This window comes from Bubalus kerabau, chromosome 13 (genome assembly GCF_029407905.1).
Source record: "Bubalus kerabau isolate K-KA32 ecotype Philippines breed swamp buffalo chromosome 13, PCC_UOA_SB_1v2, whole genome shotgun sequence".
NCBI classification, from domain to species: Eukaryota; Metazoa; Chordata; class Mammalia; order Artiodactyla; family Bovidae; genus Bubalus; species Bubalus kerabau.
Window position 1 is genome coordinate 37,210,151 of NC_073636.1, and position 16,277 is coordinate 37,226,427.

General features: G+C 42.3%; 1 protein-coding gene across 4 annotated transcripts in view; it reads left to right on the forward strand.

Annotated features, from left to right (window-relative positions):
• The window catches only part of MKX (mohawk homeobox), a 72,921-nt gene extending 56,944 nt beyond the window's left edge, over positions 1–15,977 (forward strand). For 3 of the 4 annotated variants that reach the window (XM_055544027.1, XM_055544029.1, XM_055544028.1), the window contains exons 6-7: positions 13,321–13,354; positions 13,460–15,977. In XM_055544027.1, coding sequence (XP_055400002.1) covers positions 13,321–13,354; positions 13,460–13,646 — 221 coding nt within the window. In that variant the 3' untranslated portion in view covers positions 13,647–15,977. The remainder of the gene's footprint in view (positions 1–13,320; positions 13,355–13,459) is intronic. The other variant, XM_055544032.1, reaches the window with a different exon arrangement.
• Positions 15,978–16,277: the final 300 nt, after the last annotated feature.

Consider the following 16,277-nt stretch of genomic DNA (forward strand, 5'->3'; position numbering starts at 1 on the left):
CATCAGCATGCTGAGACAGGAGCCCCTCCGACCTCCTTCACAGCTCAGCTCAGCATCCTGACCACTGAGCTCTATTTTAGTGATTTTGGTCCCTGGGGTGACCACATTGTTTGCATGGTGGTTCTGTTCCCTTTGTCCCCGTTCCTCTTTAGAGATCATATAGCTCCAGTTACCTCTCGGGGCTGCTGTAAAAATAACAGATTAAAAATAACCAAAAACTGTTTGTAAACCTCATCACCGTGTGTAATAAAACCAAGGTCTGTTCTTTTTGAAGCAGGCCTGAACAAAATATTCTACTAAGGGCAACAGAAACTAAGTTTACTTTACTTTATAAAGGCTTTTTATCCTACCCTAGAATGAAAAAATCTGCATTACATTGAATAATTACTTTTTGATGACCCCCATCTGGATTACTATTTGTCACTCTATTTTCCCAAAGGAAAATTTAGAAAAATATAAGACTCTTGAAAATAAAAGGCCCTACCATCACAGCAATATAGAAGTGGGTCTACATGTTTATTTTCAAAATAGAAAACACAGATCTTGTAACAGTCTGTCATTACCATAGCTGTTCCAGTTAGAAGAAAAAGGGTGATTTGATTATTTTGAAGAATTGTGCCATGTTTTACAGTGGAAATCGTGGGTTCTTTTATTCTTAAGTTGTATTTGTAATGACTCCCCCTAAGTTATACATCACTCCATAGCAAAAACTGTAACACCTGGGGAAAATAATGCAAGTCAAGTTTTATATGTTGTTTAGTCGCTAAGTTGTGTCCAACTCCTTTGCGACCCCATCTGTCCATGGGCTTTCCCAGGCAAGAATACCAGAGTGGGTTGCCATTTCCTTCTCCAGGGCATCTTCCTGATCCAGGAATTGAACCTGCATCTCCTACCTTGGCAGGTGGATTCTTTACTGCTGAGCCACCAAGGAAGCCCAAAGTTTTATTACTCCTCCTATTAATAAAAAGGCAGGTTTTTTTTTTTTTTTTTTTTTTAGTGGTGTTAAGCAAAAATAGACAAAAGCATTTTGAACCTGGAGTCACCCATTTCTGAACGGATTTTCCTAATACAGGTGTTATATCTGCTACTGATACAAAGATAGAGTCGGGAACTTGGAGCATTAATTGCAGCCTTGGCTGTCCCTACTGAGGCCTAGGGCTCTTGGCAACAACGCGGAGCCTGGAATGGCCCCCTTGGTTGGTGAAGGGCGGCTGACAGCATCAGCGTCACTTCACTTGGGAAACTGTAGCATCATAGCCCTTCCTACCAGAGAAGGTGATGGCACCCCACTCCAGGACTCTTGCCTGGAAAATCCCATGGACAGAGGAGCCTGGTGGGCTGCCGTCTGTGGGGTCTCACAGAGTTGGACACGACTGAAGCGACTTAGCAGCGGCAGCAGCAGCAGCAGCCCTTCCTACAGGCCAGGTTCTGTTTGAAGAGCTGGGCGCTGGCCACCACGTTGAATCCTCACTGCAAGCCCAGGAGGGACAGTTACTGTTTCCCCATCTTTGGGTGAGGCCTTCAGATGCAGTTCACGTAAGTGAGTCACGCAAATCCTGTTCCTAGAGAGCCCACACCTACTTTCCTGTGATCTTAAGACACATCCTACGACTTAGAGAAATTACTGTACAAAATCGTGGGCTTGACCTATAAAATGTTTTTGATTTCTCCCCAAACTGATCAACTTGTTAGAGGTAAGCAACTTATCTCCTCCTTTTTTAAAGAAAATTTTTGTATCCTACCTTTGGGTGATAGCAGTGGAATAGGACCTATATACGCCATTGTGTGTGTGCTCAGTCATGTCCAACTCTTTGTGACCCCATGGACTGTAACCCACCAGGGTCCTCTGTCCATGGGATTCTCCAGGCAAGAATAACAGAGAGGGTTGCCGTTTCTTACTCTAGATCTTCCTGATCCCAGGAACCAACCCACATCTCTTGCATTTCCTGCATTGGCAGGCAAATTCTTTACCATTATGCCACCTAAGAAGCCCCTATGCCATTTCACAAATAGATTCCTGGTGATTATGTGGTCTTCTCTTGGTCCAAGGGGATCATCAGAAGACTTCTAGACTAGGGGAATGCTTGGGCCTACAGCCGCACCCACGGCCAGCAAAATCTTCTACCTCATCTTTATGCCTCCTGCCTTCCACACCATCAACAAAAACCTTCCCAATTTTCATTTGAAAGTCCTTCCCCACCCTAGTTTAGACTTTAAATGACTGTTCCTGAAATTAAAGGCAGAAAATCACAGAACCTTTTAAGTGTAGAAATGTGTGAACATAGAACCGTGACATGCCAAGTATAGTTTTAACATTTCAAGTGTATTAGCAACATCCAAATGTACTTGAAATGTAGGAGAAGGACTGGTAGTACAGTTCCTCTATGTCTGAAATATGCTTCTTTTCTATTAATAAATACAGCAGATGAACTGTGAGTAGAAAAACTGTCATTTGCTCCTCTTCTGAAAGAGCCAAGAAGTTGGCAAACATCCTCTCTCTTATTGTGTCATTTCTGGTGTTAATGCATTCAGACAGGTTTAACAGCAAGATCGCCTAGTCTGAAGTGTCATTTCTGGAGATGGTATTAAGGAATTTGAAAAGCATGGCCATAATGTGAGCCAAGTCAAGGATACACTACGGTTCATATATCAAAGCAGAAGTACTTTTTGATGATTTTTCAGAGATACTGACGAGCTTAAAAATACATAGATGGAGCCAGATTTTCCAGCCAATTTCTAGATTATAACAAATACACATTTTTCCATTTAAAAGGCCTTTTTTTTTTTTTCCCCCCGCTAAAGGAAGTTGTATTAGTACTTTCTAACCTAACACTATTCAGCTATATATTTACTAAACATCAACCTTCTAGAACTGCGGTGTGGCAGCCACACCCATGGCTGTTTTGCATTGTTGCAAAACTTGGTGGATGAATGTCAATGTCATCACCTTGGGACAAAACTAAAGTTTAGCCAAGAATCAGAGTAAGTCTACCCTGTTTTTAGAACTAGTAGCCCAACTTGCATGTAAAAGAGAGCACTTTTATAAACAATTAATGCTCCTTGTAACACACAGGCACACACACAAGTTATTCGTGTATAATTAGGAAGTCGTTTTCTGAGATTTTGGCTGAAAACTTCACTTTCATGAATGAAACATTTGGGTGACATCTCCATTATTCCCCTTGAGAAAATGAAGTAACAAAATCCATTAGACACTTAAAGTCAGTGGATGTTCTTTAATGTGGCTCCAGTGTTCTCTGTCTTGGCATGTTACCGTACTTTGGTACAAAATAGCATCAGAAAAGCCATTTTGTCTTTGAAGATGATAGATTCTGCACACTTAATCCATTAATCTAGGCTGATGGGCTTTGCCCAGAGTTAAAATATTCCACCTTACATAATGGTTTTCATATCAAATCTCTGAACAATACTAACTTTTCTGTTGACTACATTCAACCTCTCTGAGGGGTTAATTTTTACAAGGATTTATGTATCAGTAGTTCTTGGTATATATGCTTAAGCTTTCTTGTAAGTAGTTTCAGAAAATATGAAATCACACGGTCCTCCTAACAACCTTGAATCTAATGTGATTAGCCCCACTTTCTAGGTAAGAAAGTCAGAGCACAGAGAGGTCAATCTGATGGCAGACTGTCACACAGAGAATCAGTGGTGGAGCAGAGATCCAACTCCAGCCTCTGGCTCTAGGGTCTGAGCTTTACCCACTGCCCCACACTGCCTCTGTACTTCACACTAGACCACCCTCAGAGTTAGCAATGATGTGCTAAGAATAGAAATGAGAATACTTAACATTTCCAGACCCCCTTTCTGGTTACTTACCAACAGTTTCCTCCCCAGAGACTACATTCTGATCTTCAAAGTGAAATTTCAGACTGAAGGTTTTCAACTTTGGGAAGGTGAAGCCCTTGAGATCACAGAGGAGCAATCTTGGTAATGGGACCACGCAGAGTAATTTAGGATTGAGGACATTTAATATCTTTAGTGGGAAAGATGGAAAGTGGAGCTGAGACATTCTAATTGGGTGGTACTGTGCATATTTGAAATGTTACTTTCAAGTTGCAAATCCCACTTCCTGTGCCTTTAGTCCTCTAGTCCAGACTGATGAGGTCAAAATAACTGTTTTACCAGAACAAAGGTTCAGCTCATAATTAACAAGGAGGCCCTCTGCATAGTCAGAAAAGGCACAGGAAGGCTCTGTAGCCCCCTAACTGATAAGGACCCCACAACATTTACAGGTTTATCCGCAGGCACGTGTGCTCCTGGAACAAGGAAGGTGTTCTGCTTTTGTTCATGCAACTATAACCTATCCTGAAAGCTTTCCCCTCTTCACTATTGGTCTAGTAGAGGGGTGTGGTTTGTAATGTTCTATTTTCTGGGAGGAGATAGAGAGCAGGCTGCATTGACAGAAAGGCAGCTGAAGGTGGGGACCCTGTGGATGCAGGCCATCTGGGCACCGATAGCTGTAGTGTGGGGCCAGCCCACATGAGAGGTAACAGGAAGGAGAAGAATCCTCAGCCAAATGGTGGAAGTCATGGCTAGAGGAAACACTGGCTTAATTTTTGGAAAAGATTTTTCTCTAAACTCAAATAATTTTGGAAGCCACTCATTCTTTAAGGCCCCAGGATAAATAATGTAGCTAGTATATTGCAAAAGGGGGAAAAAAATACCACTTCCATCCATGAAGCTGAGGTGGGTTTCATTTTGTAATTTTCAGGATTCCAAAGGGCTTCCCCTGTGGCTCAGCTGGTAAAGAATCTGCCTGCAATGCGGGAGACCTGGGTTCGATCCCTGGGTTGGGAAGATCCCTTGGAGAAGGAAAGGCTACCCATTCCAGTATTCTGGCCTGGAGAATTCCATGGACTGTATAGTCTATGGGGTCGCAAAGAGTCGGACACGACTGAGCAACTTTTCACTTCACTTCACTTCACTATTCCAAAAGGCTCCATAATCCTTCCATGAGCAATAGCCTTGATAGTCACGGAGTTTTCATGGCAGTCTTTTCCTGTCATGCTGAACTTTTAAAGTGCAATTCACTTTTGGTCTGTGGCACTGGAAAAAAAAGCAGCTGAATCATCAACAGATAAATGTTACAGGTTGTTGGATAGGTTTTTTTCCCTTCCTTTTTGGGCAGAATCACTCAGGATGATTTATCTTTACTCATTCAAAAGCTCTCACTACCCCTAAAGAGAGGATAACCACAAACATTTCCTCTAAAAGTGATGCAGTAACAGCTGTCTGGCAGTTACTTAGCAGTTATTCCCTCCTGGTGATGCAAGGGGGATCATAGAACAGAGGCCCCCCGGGCCAAAGGCTGGTCCAGTCCCTGGCCTGTGGAGGTGAAGGGCGGGGCAAGTGAGCAAAGCTTCTTCTGTATTTACAGCCACTCCCCATGATTTGGCATTACCTGAGCTCTGCTTCCAGTCAGATCAGGAGTGGCATTAGAGTCTCCTAGGAACGCAGACCCTGCTGTAAACTACACATGCAAGGGAGCTAGATGGTTGTTGTCCTTCAGTTCCTCAGTCATGTCTGATTCTTTGTGACCCCATGGACTGCAGCATGCCAAGCTTCCCTGTCCTTCACCGTCTCCTGGAGTTTGCTCAAACTCATGTCCATTGAGTCGGTGATGCTATCCAACCAGTGATGCTATCTGTCGCCCTCTTCTCTTCCTGTCCTCAATCTTCGCCAGCATCAGAGTCTTTTTCAATGAGTTGACTCTTCGAAAATCAGGTGGCCAAATTATTGGCGCTTCAGCTTCAGCATCAGTCCTTCCAGTGAATAGTCAGCATTGATTTTTTTTTGGAATTGACTGGTTTGATCTCTTGCAGCCCAGGGGACTCTCAAGAGTCTTCTCCAACATTGCAGTTCAAAAGCATCAATTCTTTGGCACTAAGCCTCCTTTATGGTCCAACTCTCACATCCATACATAACTACTGGAAAAACCATAGCTTTGACTAGACGGACCTTTGTCAGCAAAGTGATTGCATGTTCCTTATGAGAATCATCCTGAAACCATCCCCCTCACACACCAGTCCGTGGAAAAAATTGTTATCCATGAAACCATTCCCTGGAGCCAAAAAGGTTGGGGACCACTGTTGCTAGGGAGTATAACTCTAACTTAAAGTGCAAAGATGGGGCTTCCTGGTAGCTCAATGATAAAGAATTTTCCTGCCAATGCAGGAAACACGGCAGGAGCTTCTACATGCCTTAGGGCAACTGAGCCCCTTCACCAGTCATGAGGCCACGTGCCCTAGAGCCCGTGCTTTGCCACTAGAGAAGCCACCGCAGTGAGGAGCGGGAGCACTTCTACTGGAGAGTAGTCCCCACTTGTTGCAACTGGAGAAAACCCTATGCAGCAATGAAGACCCAGCCCAGCCAATAAATAAATAAATAAAATTATTAAAGTGCAAGGATGAGCTCAGCAGAGCTTTAGGTTTCCTATTCTATGATTTGGACCTTTTTTTTTTTATATTACAGATTAAATAATAAGGAGATAAGCCTTTTTGAGGTCTTCCCTGTAGCTCAAACGGTAAAGAGTTTGCCTGCAATTCAGGAGACCTGGGTTTGAACCCTGGGTCAGGAAGATCCTCTGGAGAAGGAAATGTCAACTCACTCCAGTAGTCTTGCCTAGAGAATCCCATGGACAGAGGAGACTGGTGGACTACAGTCCATGGGATTGCAACAAGTCAGACATGACTGAGCAACTAACGCTACACCAAGTGTGTGTGGTTTTGTTTTTTTTTTGTTTTTGTTTTTTTTGGTGGGGGGTACCTTTATGGTCTAAAATACTAGCAAAAAGTACAGAAAAGATGTTGCTGCTGCTGCTGCTGATAAGTCGCTTCAGTCGTGTCCGACTGTGTGTGACCCCATAAACGGCAGCCCACCAGGCTCCGCTGTCCCTGGGATTCTCCAGGCAAGAACACTGGAGTGGGTTGCCATTTCCTTCTCCAATGCATGAAAGTGAAAAGTGAAAGTGAAGTCGCTCAGTTGTGTCTGACTCTTCACGACCCCATGGACTGTAGCCTACAAGGCTCCTCCGTCCAAGGGATTTTCCAGGCAAGAGTACGGGAGTGGGTTGCCATTTCCTCCTCCGGAAAAGATGTTGAATAGGTTTTTAATAGGCTTTCTATGTAAACAATGCTTTTGACCTTGCCATAGTCTTTGAAGGTGGCTTTATCAACCAAGATCGCTTCAATGATGAAATGCTAGTAATTGTTATATTAATGGTAGCACCTTCTTATAACATTCAAGATTCTCAATATCCAAGTTTAAACTGAGTGGAGCTAGATTTTGAATTTTTTCAAGCTGTTTCTTTTTCATAGGTTCAAAAAGAGAAAACAAATGTTGCCACATCAGGGTAGGCCAGGTGATAGAGTATTATCTTATTTGTTAGCAAAAGGGTAAGGAAAAGGTAGATGTTCAGTGGAAAAGCAAGTTCTAAAACATGTACAAAATGACTCTCTTTTTAAAAAAATGTATATAAACTTACTTTGGGAGGCCATTCATCCAAATATTAATTCGAGTTATCCCTAAACTGCCCTCGATTTTCTCTTTTCCACTTTTTCCTGTATTTTCTGCAGCAAACCTACATGACTTTCTTATTAGAGAGCAACAACAAATGCTACTTTTATTTTTTTTAATGTTTATTTGTTAAGTTTTTTTTTTTTGATGGGAACCATTTTTAAAGTCTTTATTGAATTTGTTACAATATTGCTTCTGTTTTATGTTTTGTTTTTCTTTTTTGGCCGGAGGCATGTGGGATCTTAGCTCACTTACCTGGGATCGAACCCACACCCTCTGCCTTGGAAAGCGAAGTCTTAACCATTGGACCTCCAGGGAAGTCCCGAAATTCTGTTTTTAAAAGTAAATAAATGTAGAGTTACAGTGGAATCAGTCTGCCGGGTGTGTGAACCCAGCCCAGACCTAGTGCCTAGGGAAGTAGGGACAGACAGAGCAAGGGGAATGGGGATCTGTCTATTATGAGATCCTGCAAATTTGGAGCAATCAGTATTTCGGAATCTTAGTGAGGCTTCATATCTGGCCAATTCCCCAAGAGTCTTAGTCTTTATGTCCGCTGTGCCAAGTATGTAAGTAACTCCAGAGATGGATCCAGGTGGTGTGCCAGGGGCCCTCAGGACGCTGAGGTGAGAAGCACTGGGCCTGGGTATCCACCCCTGCTCTCTCCAGCAGCGGCCCCCAAACCGGCCAAGGGTGAGAGGGTACAGATGTCAAGCATCTGGAGCTCTCTCTCCCCCTTCATTTAGGAAAACATACAATGGATGGATGACTCAGATCACTTAATTAGAAATACTCAGGTTCTTAGACATAATTTTATTTACCTTTCCGTGGTGTGAGTAGTCTTTGGGGAAACATTCCAAGACATTCCTAACTTTAGGACTTAACTGATTAAATTTGAAAACCATCTCAACGCAAAAGCTTTGGCCCTATTTTTGTCTCTTTTTATGACCAGAAATGTTACCTCAGGAATATATATTTCAGAGTTAATATTTCTGAACCATGTTTCTCAAACTTGAATGGACACTCTGCCCACAGGGCTTTGCGCTTGCATGACTCTGAGGTGCAGTAGGACTGAATTTCCTTTATAATTGTTTCTCTACTTAACTTTATAAGGAAACACATGTCCAAACTGAGGATAGCCCCATTTTAAGTTTCAACATGGTTTGGGTTTTACAGCATCCAAGATTTTCCTAACTACGCAAGTCTTTTTTTTTTTTTTTTTTCTTTTTCATTCCTTTTCTTTTTTGGTCTTAAAACATGCTCTTTTGGCTGGTTCAGTAAGTTGTTCCTGCCAACCAGTTGCTTTTATGGTAATTGACAGCGTAGCTGATTTTTGGAACCTGAAGATCTAAAAAGGCATTTTAGCTCAGACGTGGGAGAGGCTGAGCCAAGCTACTTGCAGAGTAGGAGATAGGCTGAGCTGAATGTAGGACATGCATAGACCTCGGGTCTGTGCATGGTAATTAGCATCAGGGAAACGCCTGCTCTGGCTCAGACTGCCCTCTTTTCAGCAGCGTTCAGAGTCCTTCCTTCTCCTGTCAGATCCTTCCTTGAGCTACTGGGTGCCACTCCTGGAGGAGAGCCAACGAGACCGCCCATCTGCTGCAGTGGCGTTGAGTTGGAAGAGGGGGGTGGGGGGGAAGTGTTCAGAAACCCACCCTTCCTTAAATCCTGATGATCGGCTGAAAAGACACAAAGCCATTGAACCAGAAGACTGCCGGCCGGTTTATACTTCAAAGGAAAAGAGCATGTGAAAAAAAAAAATTCACATTTAACACAATTATTTTATAGAATGAGCAGGTCGTGCATTTTCTGAACTCCCCTCAGATAATCTGGGGCATTTCCCCAGATTTCGTCTCAGCACAAGGAATAGGGGGGAAAAAGTCTCCCCAAACTGCCAGGTCTTTATAGTCCTTCGCTTTCCTACAAAAGCACGAATGTTTCAGAGTAAAAGGGCCCCTGTTTGCTGTCTTCCCTGGCTGCTTCCTCTGGGAACTGCGCCTCCGAGGGGGCGGGGGTGGGGGGTGTCTCTCAGATGCATAATACCCAGTAGTAGGAAAAGCACACCCTTCTAACACCAGTGTATGTCCTGAACCAAAACCTGGGCACAGAGACCCCCCCCACCCCCACCCCCAAAAGCAGTCACAGTCAGCTTTTCCTTCTCGGTTTGAAGTCTTTGACATTGAAATTTGTTACATGCTGTTTTAACACTGGACTGATACAGAAGCAGACTGTTTCTTTTCATTCCTTTTTTTATGAAACCTTTTCTTCTGTGGCTGGGAAAGGAACCTGAACCCATACCTAATGACACTAAGTGCCCATCTGCCCTAGAAATAAAACACAGGAATCCTCTTTGTTGCAAGGACATTGTGAAAATTCCTGAAACTAATAAAGAACTCCCAAATGGGGATGGGGTCTCTGTGCTTACACTTTGAAGTGTATTTTCATAAGGTATTTTCATAAGCACCAAACTGTAAAACACATAGGCCCCAAGAGCAAGCAGAGTTTTACAGTTTCACAGTTGGCTGTGGTCAAGGTGTTTGTTGGTGGAATGATTCCAGCAAGCAGTCATGAAGTTAGGGAGTGCTTGCAGTGTCTAGCTGGCAAGGGGGCCAAGGAACCTCTCCATGGACCTTCACAGGGATGTCTGTGTCTTCCTTGCATGTGCAGTCGGCAGCCACCTGCTTCCTTCCTGTCCTCTGCTCTGTAACCACTCTCTGTTGACAGTCCAGGTGGGGAATCTGATTCTGAACATTGGAGAGAGCTCCATCCCTGAGCCAGAACATGGGTCACGTGGTCTTCTCTAAATTAGGTTGTGTTATTTCCCTAACGTTGTTTAGGGAATCATGGACCTTACTCTGCTTTTGACAAGACTTTCCAATGAATAAATATCGCCAACACCTATTGTTTCTCTTTGGCAACAGAATGGTTGCAATTTGTGGACAAAAGTGAGCAAAGGCTAATCCCCTTTTTTATTCTCTCTCTCTCTGTGTAAAATGTCCAATGTTGTTAGCTTTTCTTGTCCTAAACAAAGGTATTGACTTATTCTCTGTTCTGGTCGAGCCTTGTCTCTGTCGTCATTGAGCAAAGATTTGCAGATAATAGCACCAAACAAAGACGACTTAACAGACAGCAGAGACTTGCTGCCCACACGCAGAGTTTTTTGTTGTTGTTGTTCAGTCGCTAAGTCATGTCCAACTCTTTGTGACCCCGTGGACTGCAGCACGCCAGGCTTCCCTGTTCTTCACCATCTCCCGGAGCTTGCTTAAACTCATGTCCGTTGAGTTGGTGATGTCATCCAACCATCTCATCCTCTGTGGGCTCCTTCTCCTTTTCCAGTGAATCAGCTCTTCACATCAGGTGGCCAAAGTTACTAACACCGAATAAGTTAGACCCAAAGTGCCTAGAATCATACAAGGAACATAGGACATAGTAAGCTAGGATCATCACAGTTCTGTAAATTCAAAGTTGTCATTGTTTTTCTTCTATTTACATGAGTAATATTCTAATTCCAAAATTATCAAGCAGCAGAGGTGGAGCTAACTGTCCAAGCCGACCTTGCAGGGGCCAGAAGGTCCAGAAGGTGATCAACTGCTCACAGATCCACTTATTTTTCCAAAGATGCCTTAAAACAAAAGAAAACCAAAGGGACTAACATTTATTGTTCCATTTGGGGCCAGACACATGTAGCCTTGGGCTTCCCTGGTGGCTCAGACAGTAAGGAATCCACCAGGGTAATATCTCTGGGTTGGGAAAACCCCCTGGAGGAGGGCATGGCAACCCACTCCAGTATTCTTGCCTGGAGAATCCCATGGACAGAGGAGCTTAGCAGGCTACAGCCCAATGGGTCACAAAGAGGCAGACAGGACTTAGGGATTAAGCACAGCACAGCATCACACGTAGTCTCATTTATTTATTTATTAGATTCATTTAATGACCTTGTCATTTATTCACTAAGTGCTTTTGTTTCGCTTGATGTCTTCCTTTTTTTTTTTTTTTTTGGTGCGGGGGTGAGGTGGGCCTTGAGTAAAAGGTTGTGCTAAGAGCTCACGGCGACCATTATTGTCTCAGGTCTTCACTGCATGGCCTGACTCAGGATGTGTGAACACATTTCACTGACTCTTTTCTGAAGGCATCAAAGTTTAGCTACTATGTCGAAGTGGCCATATTGCTATTTTCTCTTCCCTCTCATCCCTGGAAGTGCCGCCATGGCTGGACTATATTATAATCATGTTCATGCTCTTCCCCGCAGGTCTCTCTTGGTTCCACAACCCTCTGGGAGCCCAGGGCTGGACATTGGGGTGCATGGCCTAACTAGCCTTGAGAATTGCAGAGAAAAAAAATTGGCCTTCAGAAATACTGGGTTAGGAGAGAAGAAGAAAAGGAGAGGACTGGGAGCAGGAGAAAGCTTTCCAGAAACCATGGAGTTCAGAGACAGCTGTGAGCAAAAGCCATGTTTCTTGTGCTTCTCATGTGTGGCAGAGCGCCTCCTGCAGCTTCTTGGTGGTAGTGGTGGTTGTTGATGGCAGTGACTTAACTACTGTATTTTGGGGTCTCTAAGGAGATCAGCCCTGGGTGTTCTTTGGAAGGAATGATGCTAAAGCTGAAACTCCAGTACTTTGGCCACCTCATGCGAAGAGTTGACTCATTGGAAAAGACTGTGATGCTGGGAGGGATTGGGGGCAGGAGGAGAAGGGGATGACAGAGGATGAGATGGCTGGTTGGCATCACTGATTCGATGGACGTGAGTCTGAGTGAACTCCGGGAGTTGGTGATGGACAGGGAGGCCTGGCGTGCTGCGATTCACGGGGTCGCAAAGAGTCAGACACAACTGAGCGACTGAACTGAACTGAACTGAACTGAAGGCTGATGGGGAGTCCCAACCCCATTCTTTGTTCTTCCCCCACTTCTTTACCCTCTGGAATCTTTCCCTCCAGCATGTCTGTTTTTGTGTTCCCAATATCTCGTTCTTTTGGCCAAAGGAGTTCCCCTAGAGAGGCTTAATCCAGACCAGAAACCCATTTCATCCTCCTTTGTAATAATGTGGTTTTGATAGACATGCATGTTCTGAGTGAAGGAGCCAATCTAAACCAAAGGTGAAAATGCATGAGCAGAGGCCACACCCTACGCTTCATTCCCTGCAATGGAGGGTGCAGGGCTCATGTGGACCTTACACACCAGAGCTGCTTGTTCTGATACACCAGGAATTCCAGGTTGCTGTCAGCACTGGGTCATGTTCATCTGCTGACTTGCCAGAGGGGACTATCTGCCAGTCTTTTTCCTGAGATGAGGTTTGATTTCCAGGAAACCATAGACTATTGAGCTACAGGCACTCCAAAGATCATCCAGCAGCCCCTATTTTATAGTTCAGGCTCTCCTGGTGGCTTAGTGGTAAAAAATCCTCCTGCCAGTGCAGGAGAAGAGAGTTTGATGCTTGATCCGGAAAGATCCCACAGGCTGTGGAGCATCTAAGCCTATATGCCACAACTACTGTGCCTGCACTCTAGAGTCTGGGAGCTGCAACTCCTGAGCCTATGCACTGCAGCTACCGACGCCTGAGTGTGCTGGAGCCTGTGCTCTGCAACCAAAGAAGCCACCCCCATCAGAAGCCCGTGCACCGCAACTAGAGAGAGCCCCCATTCACCCCAACTAGAGAAAAAGCCCAAGCAGCAACAAAGATCCAACACAGCCAAAAATAAGTAAATACTGGGTGTTTGTTGTTTTTTTTTTTTTGGAAAAAAGAAAACAAAAAAAGAAAAGTAATCCAATCTTTGCTTTTCTTTACAGACACTCTGGAAAATGGATCTAATAAGGGTGACAGGTGAGTGGTATGTTTTTATTTGCCATCCATGCTTTTCAGTGATGATCTTTTCTACGTACGCTGCTGTGAGTTTGATCATTTTCTTTCTGTTCTGCTTAAATCCAGTGCAGCTACTAGAAAGGGACCGAGCAAGGATGACACATACTGGAAGGAGATCAACGCAGCCATGGCCTTAACCAATCTCGCGCAGGGAAAGGACAAGCCGCAGGGGACCACCAGCTGCATCATCCAGAAGTCGTCCCACATTGCGGAAGTGAAGACGGTCAAAGTGCCCCTGGTTCCGCAGTTTTAAGAGTTTGTCACTTTTCAGATGGATGGCCGTTCTTCGCATCAGTGTTTTTTCATAAACCCTCATCCTAAGAGCTGGAGCAGGAGTGACAATGACTCCCTCTCAAACCTCTTCTTATTTTTAATCATCCTAAATGTATCATTTAGTTGCTTCTGTAAAAGACATATAAATTATAAAACTCCACTTTAATCAAAAATATTAACTTATTTTATGTTACTCCAAGTATGCGTAAAATGTCTGTGTTGCCGTTACAGTAAGTGCCTTGCTTCTTGAAAATAAGTTACAACGTGGGCACAGCAGAGCAGCAGTGCCTCAAAATGATAGCACCACAATGCTTACTAAACTGTGAGCTTTATTCTGGATGGACCTGCCACCGGTGCCAGGACTGAAACCAAAACTGCTGAACACCTTGAAATGTGTTCACTAGTTTCCATGTTAAAGCTTGGAAATCTCTTCAGCCCAAATGAAATGTTCCTTTAAAAAAAAAATCTGCAATATTTAAAATTGTTCAATGTGCTTTGCAGAGTGACAGTGAGAATTTTATGCATGTATCCTGCCTGGATATCTGGTAGGTTACAAACTTCCAAAAGGAAAGGCTTGGGAATCACATAATGTATACATTCAAGGAAAATGGCAATGAATGCGATCAGAAAAATAAGTCTTTAAGCACTGCTGGAAGACACCATGATGCTCTTTAGAATTGATTTGGATTTTTTTCTCAAGTTTTGCCGAAGTTTTCAAAAACTTCATTATCTCAGTAACTCGAAATTTTCCTGTGTAAAACTCAATTTATAATTCTTAAAACATAATCCCATTTGCATTAGAGTTCAGTGTTTTTTGTGATGGAAACTGTTTTTCATACGGAATAGCTCTTTTTCACATGGAAAAACCTTTTATTTGGTTCATTTCAATCACAATTGCTGATGGGCAACTTACACTGCATTGAGAACAAGGCAATAAAGGAAATGGATCTCTGTGGGTATACATATACACACAACATTGATTTTTAAATTTAAAACATATGGAAAACAAACATTGAACAGTCTCTGAATTTTGCCAAGTAGGACATTAAAATGAAATCATGCATGAAAATAAAGTACATTTTGTTTCTAAATTAGGCTATCATTGAGTGAGAATAATCAATATCAAGAAAGAAGATCTTTTTCAGTCAAACGTTAGTATTCTCATCAGCTTGGGGAGGCTTGAAGTTTGAATAAACAGAAGAGATGCCAAATATAACAGAGTATTTGTGCTCAGAGAAGTAAAAGAGCTTTGACTCTTATGTTGGGATGTTTTTTCTGGGTATGTAATCTATTTTATAATTTTTTTTAAAAACTGGAAAGCATTTTCGTGAGTGTGAATGACAGCCAGCAGTGCAGCCGCATGGTGATATTTTTCTTTATTTTTCAAAATACATTTAAAACCAAAGGCTGCTCTAGTTGATATATGGACAGTATCAGTCTTGATATAAATTGTAGGACACTTTTTCATGTAACATAACATTTGGGGGTTGGGTTTATTTAGTGTAATGAAGATAATTTGATATAAAAATATTTTGTATATATATATATTTTTACTTTGTTTTCTAAGTTGCTGTTTGCAGTAAGAGTAAGTGCAAAGCAAGATATGTAAGTTATGACTGTATGATCAGATGAAGTATGAGTTCTTTTGGTTTATAAGATCCTTAAATAGTTATAGATCCATGATAAAAACTTTGGAATCTTTATAAAACAATTTTGCCAATATGTGATCATGTCAGTGAAAACTAAGGACAAGTACTTCACTCTTTTTCATACTATTATAAGTTATTCTGGTATTAAATATTTTAATAAAATTGTTTTTGTTTTTACATATTTCAGCTAGATAAATGAATGCTGGTTGCTTTTTTATTTAAATTAGTCATAATTGATTTTTACCACCTTTTCAAAAAGAATCAGCAAATTTGTTCTATGTTATAAACTACAGATGACAAATCAATAAGGACAGCTCTTCACATGATTTTTTGTTTTTAAACACCAAAGCTTGGAGTCTGGTCTATAAATACATCAAGACAATTATATAATTAGCACATCCTAGGCAGTATCTCCAGTTGCAATTACTTTTACCTTTTTCTTTCTTTTGCTGCTTTAATATTTTCTGGAAATTAAAGTCCTCCCCCCAATCCTTTAAAAAAATTCTTCAACAATGCTGAGTCAGCAGCTGAGACCCTAACTCATAATTTATGTTGTAGAGAAATAGAATTACCTCTATTCTTTGTTTTGCCATATGTAATCATTTTAATAAAATTAATAACTGCCAGGAGTTCTTGACAGATTTAAAATAAAAGTTAATTTCTAGACCTCACAATGATCATAAGAATGTTGTTTTCCTTTGAGAGCTGACCAGGTGGAAAGAGAAGCAGAACAAAAGGGTCCATTATGTGCCATAATTCTCCTAAGGTTGGTCAGGGATGTGATGTGGGAGCTTCACATTTGGATCAGGGTTGAATTTCATCACCTGAGACCACCTGAGATCACCACCAACCCACCTTTTAAGAGCTGAGGAAAAGAATGTATGATGCTCACTGTTAAAATACAGAATTTTAAAATGAACGTTTTCATTAAATACCTTCCTCCAGTAGCTAATACAATACGC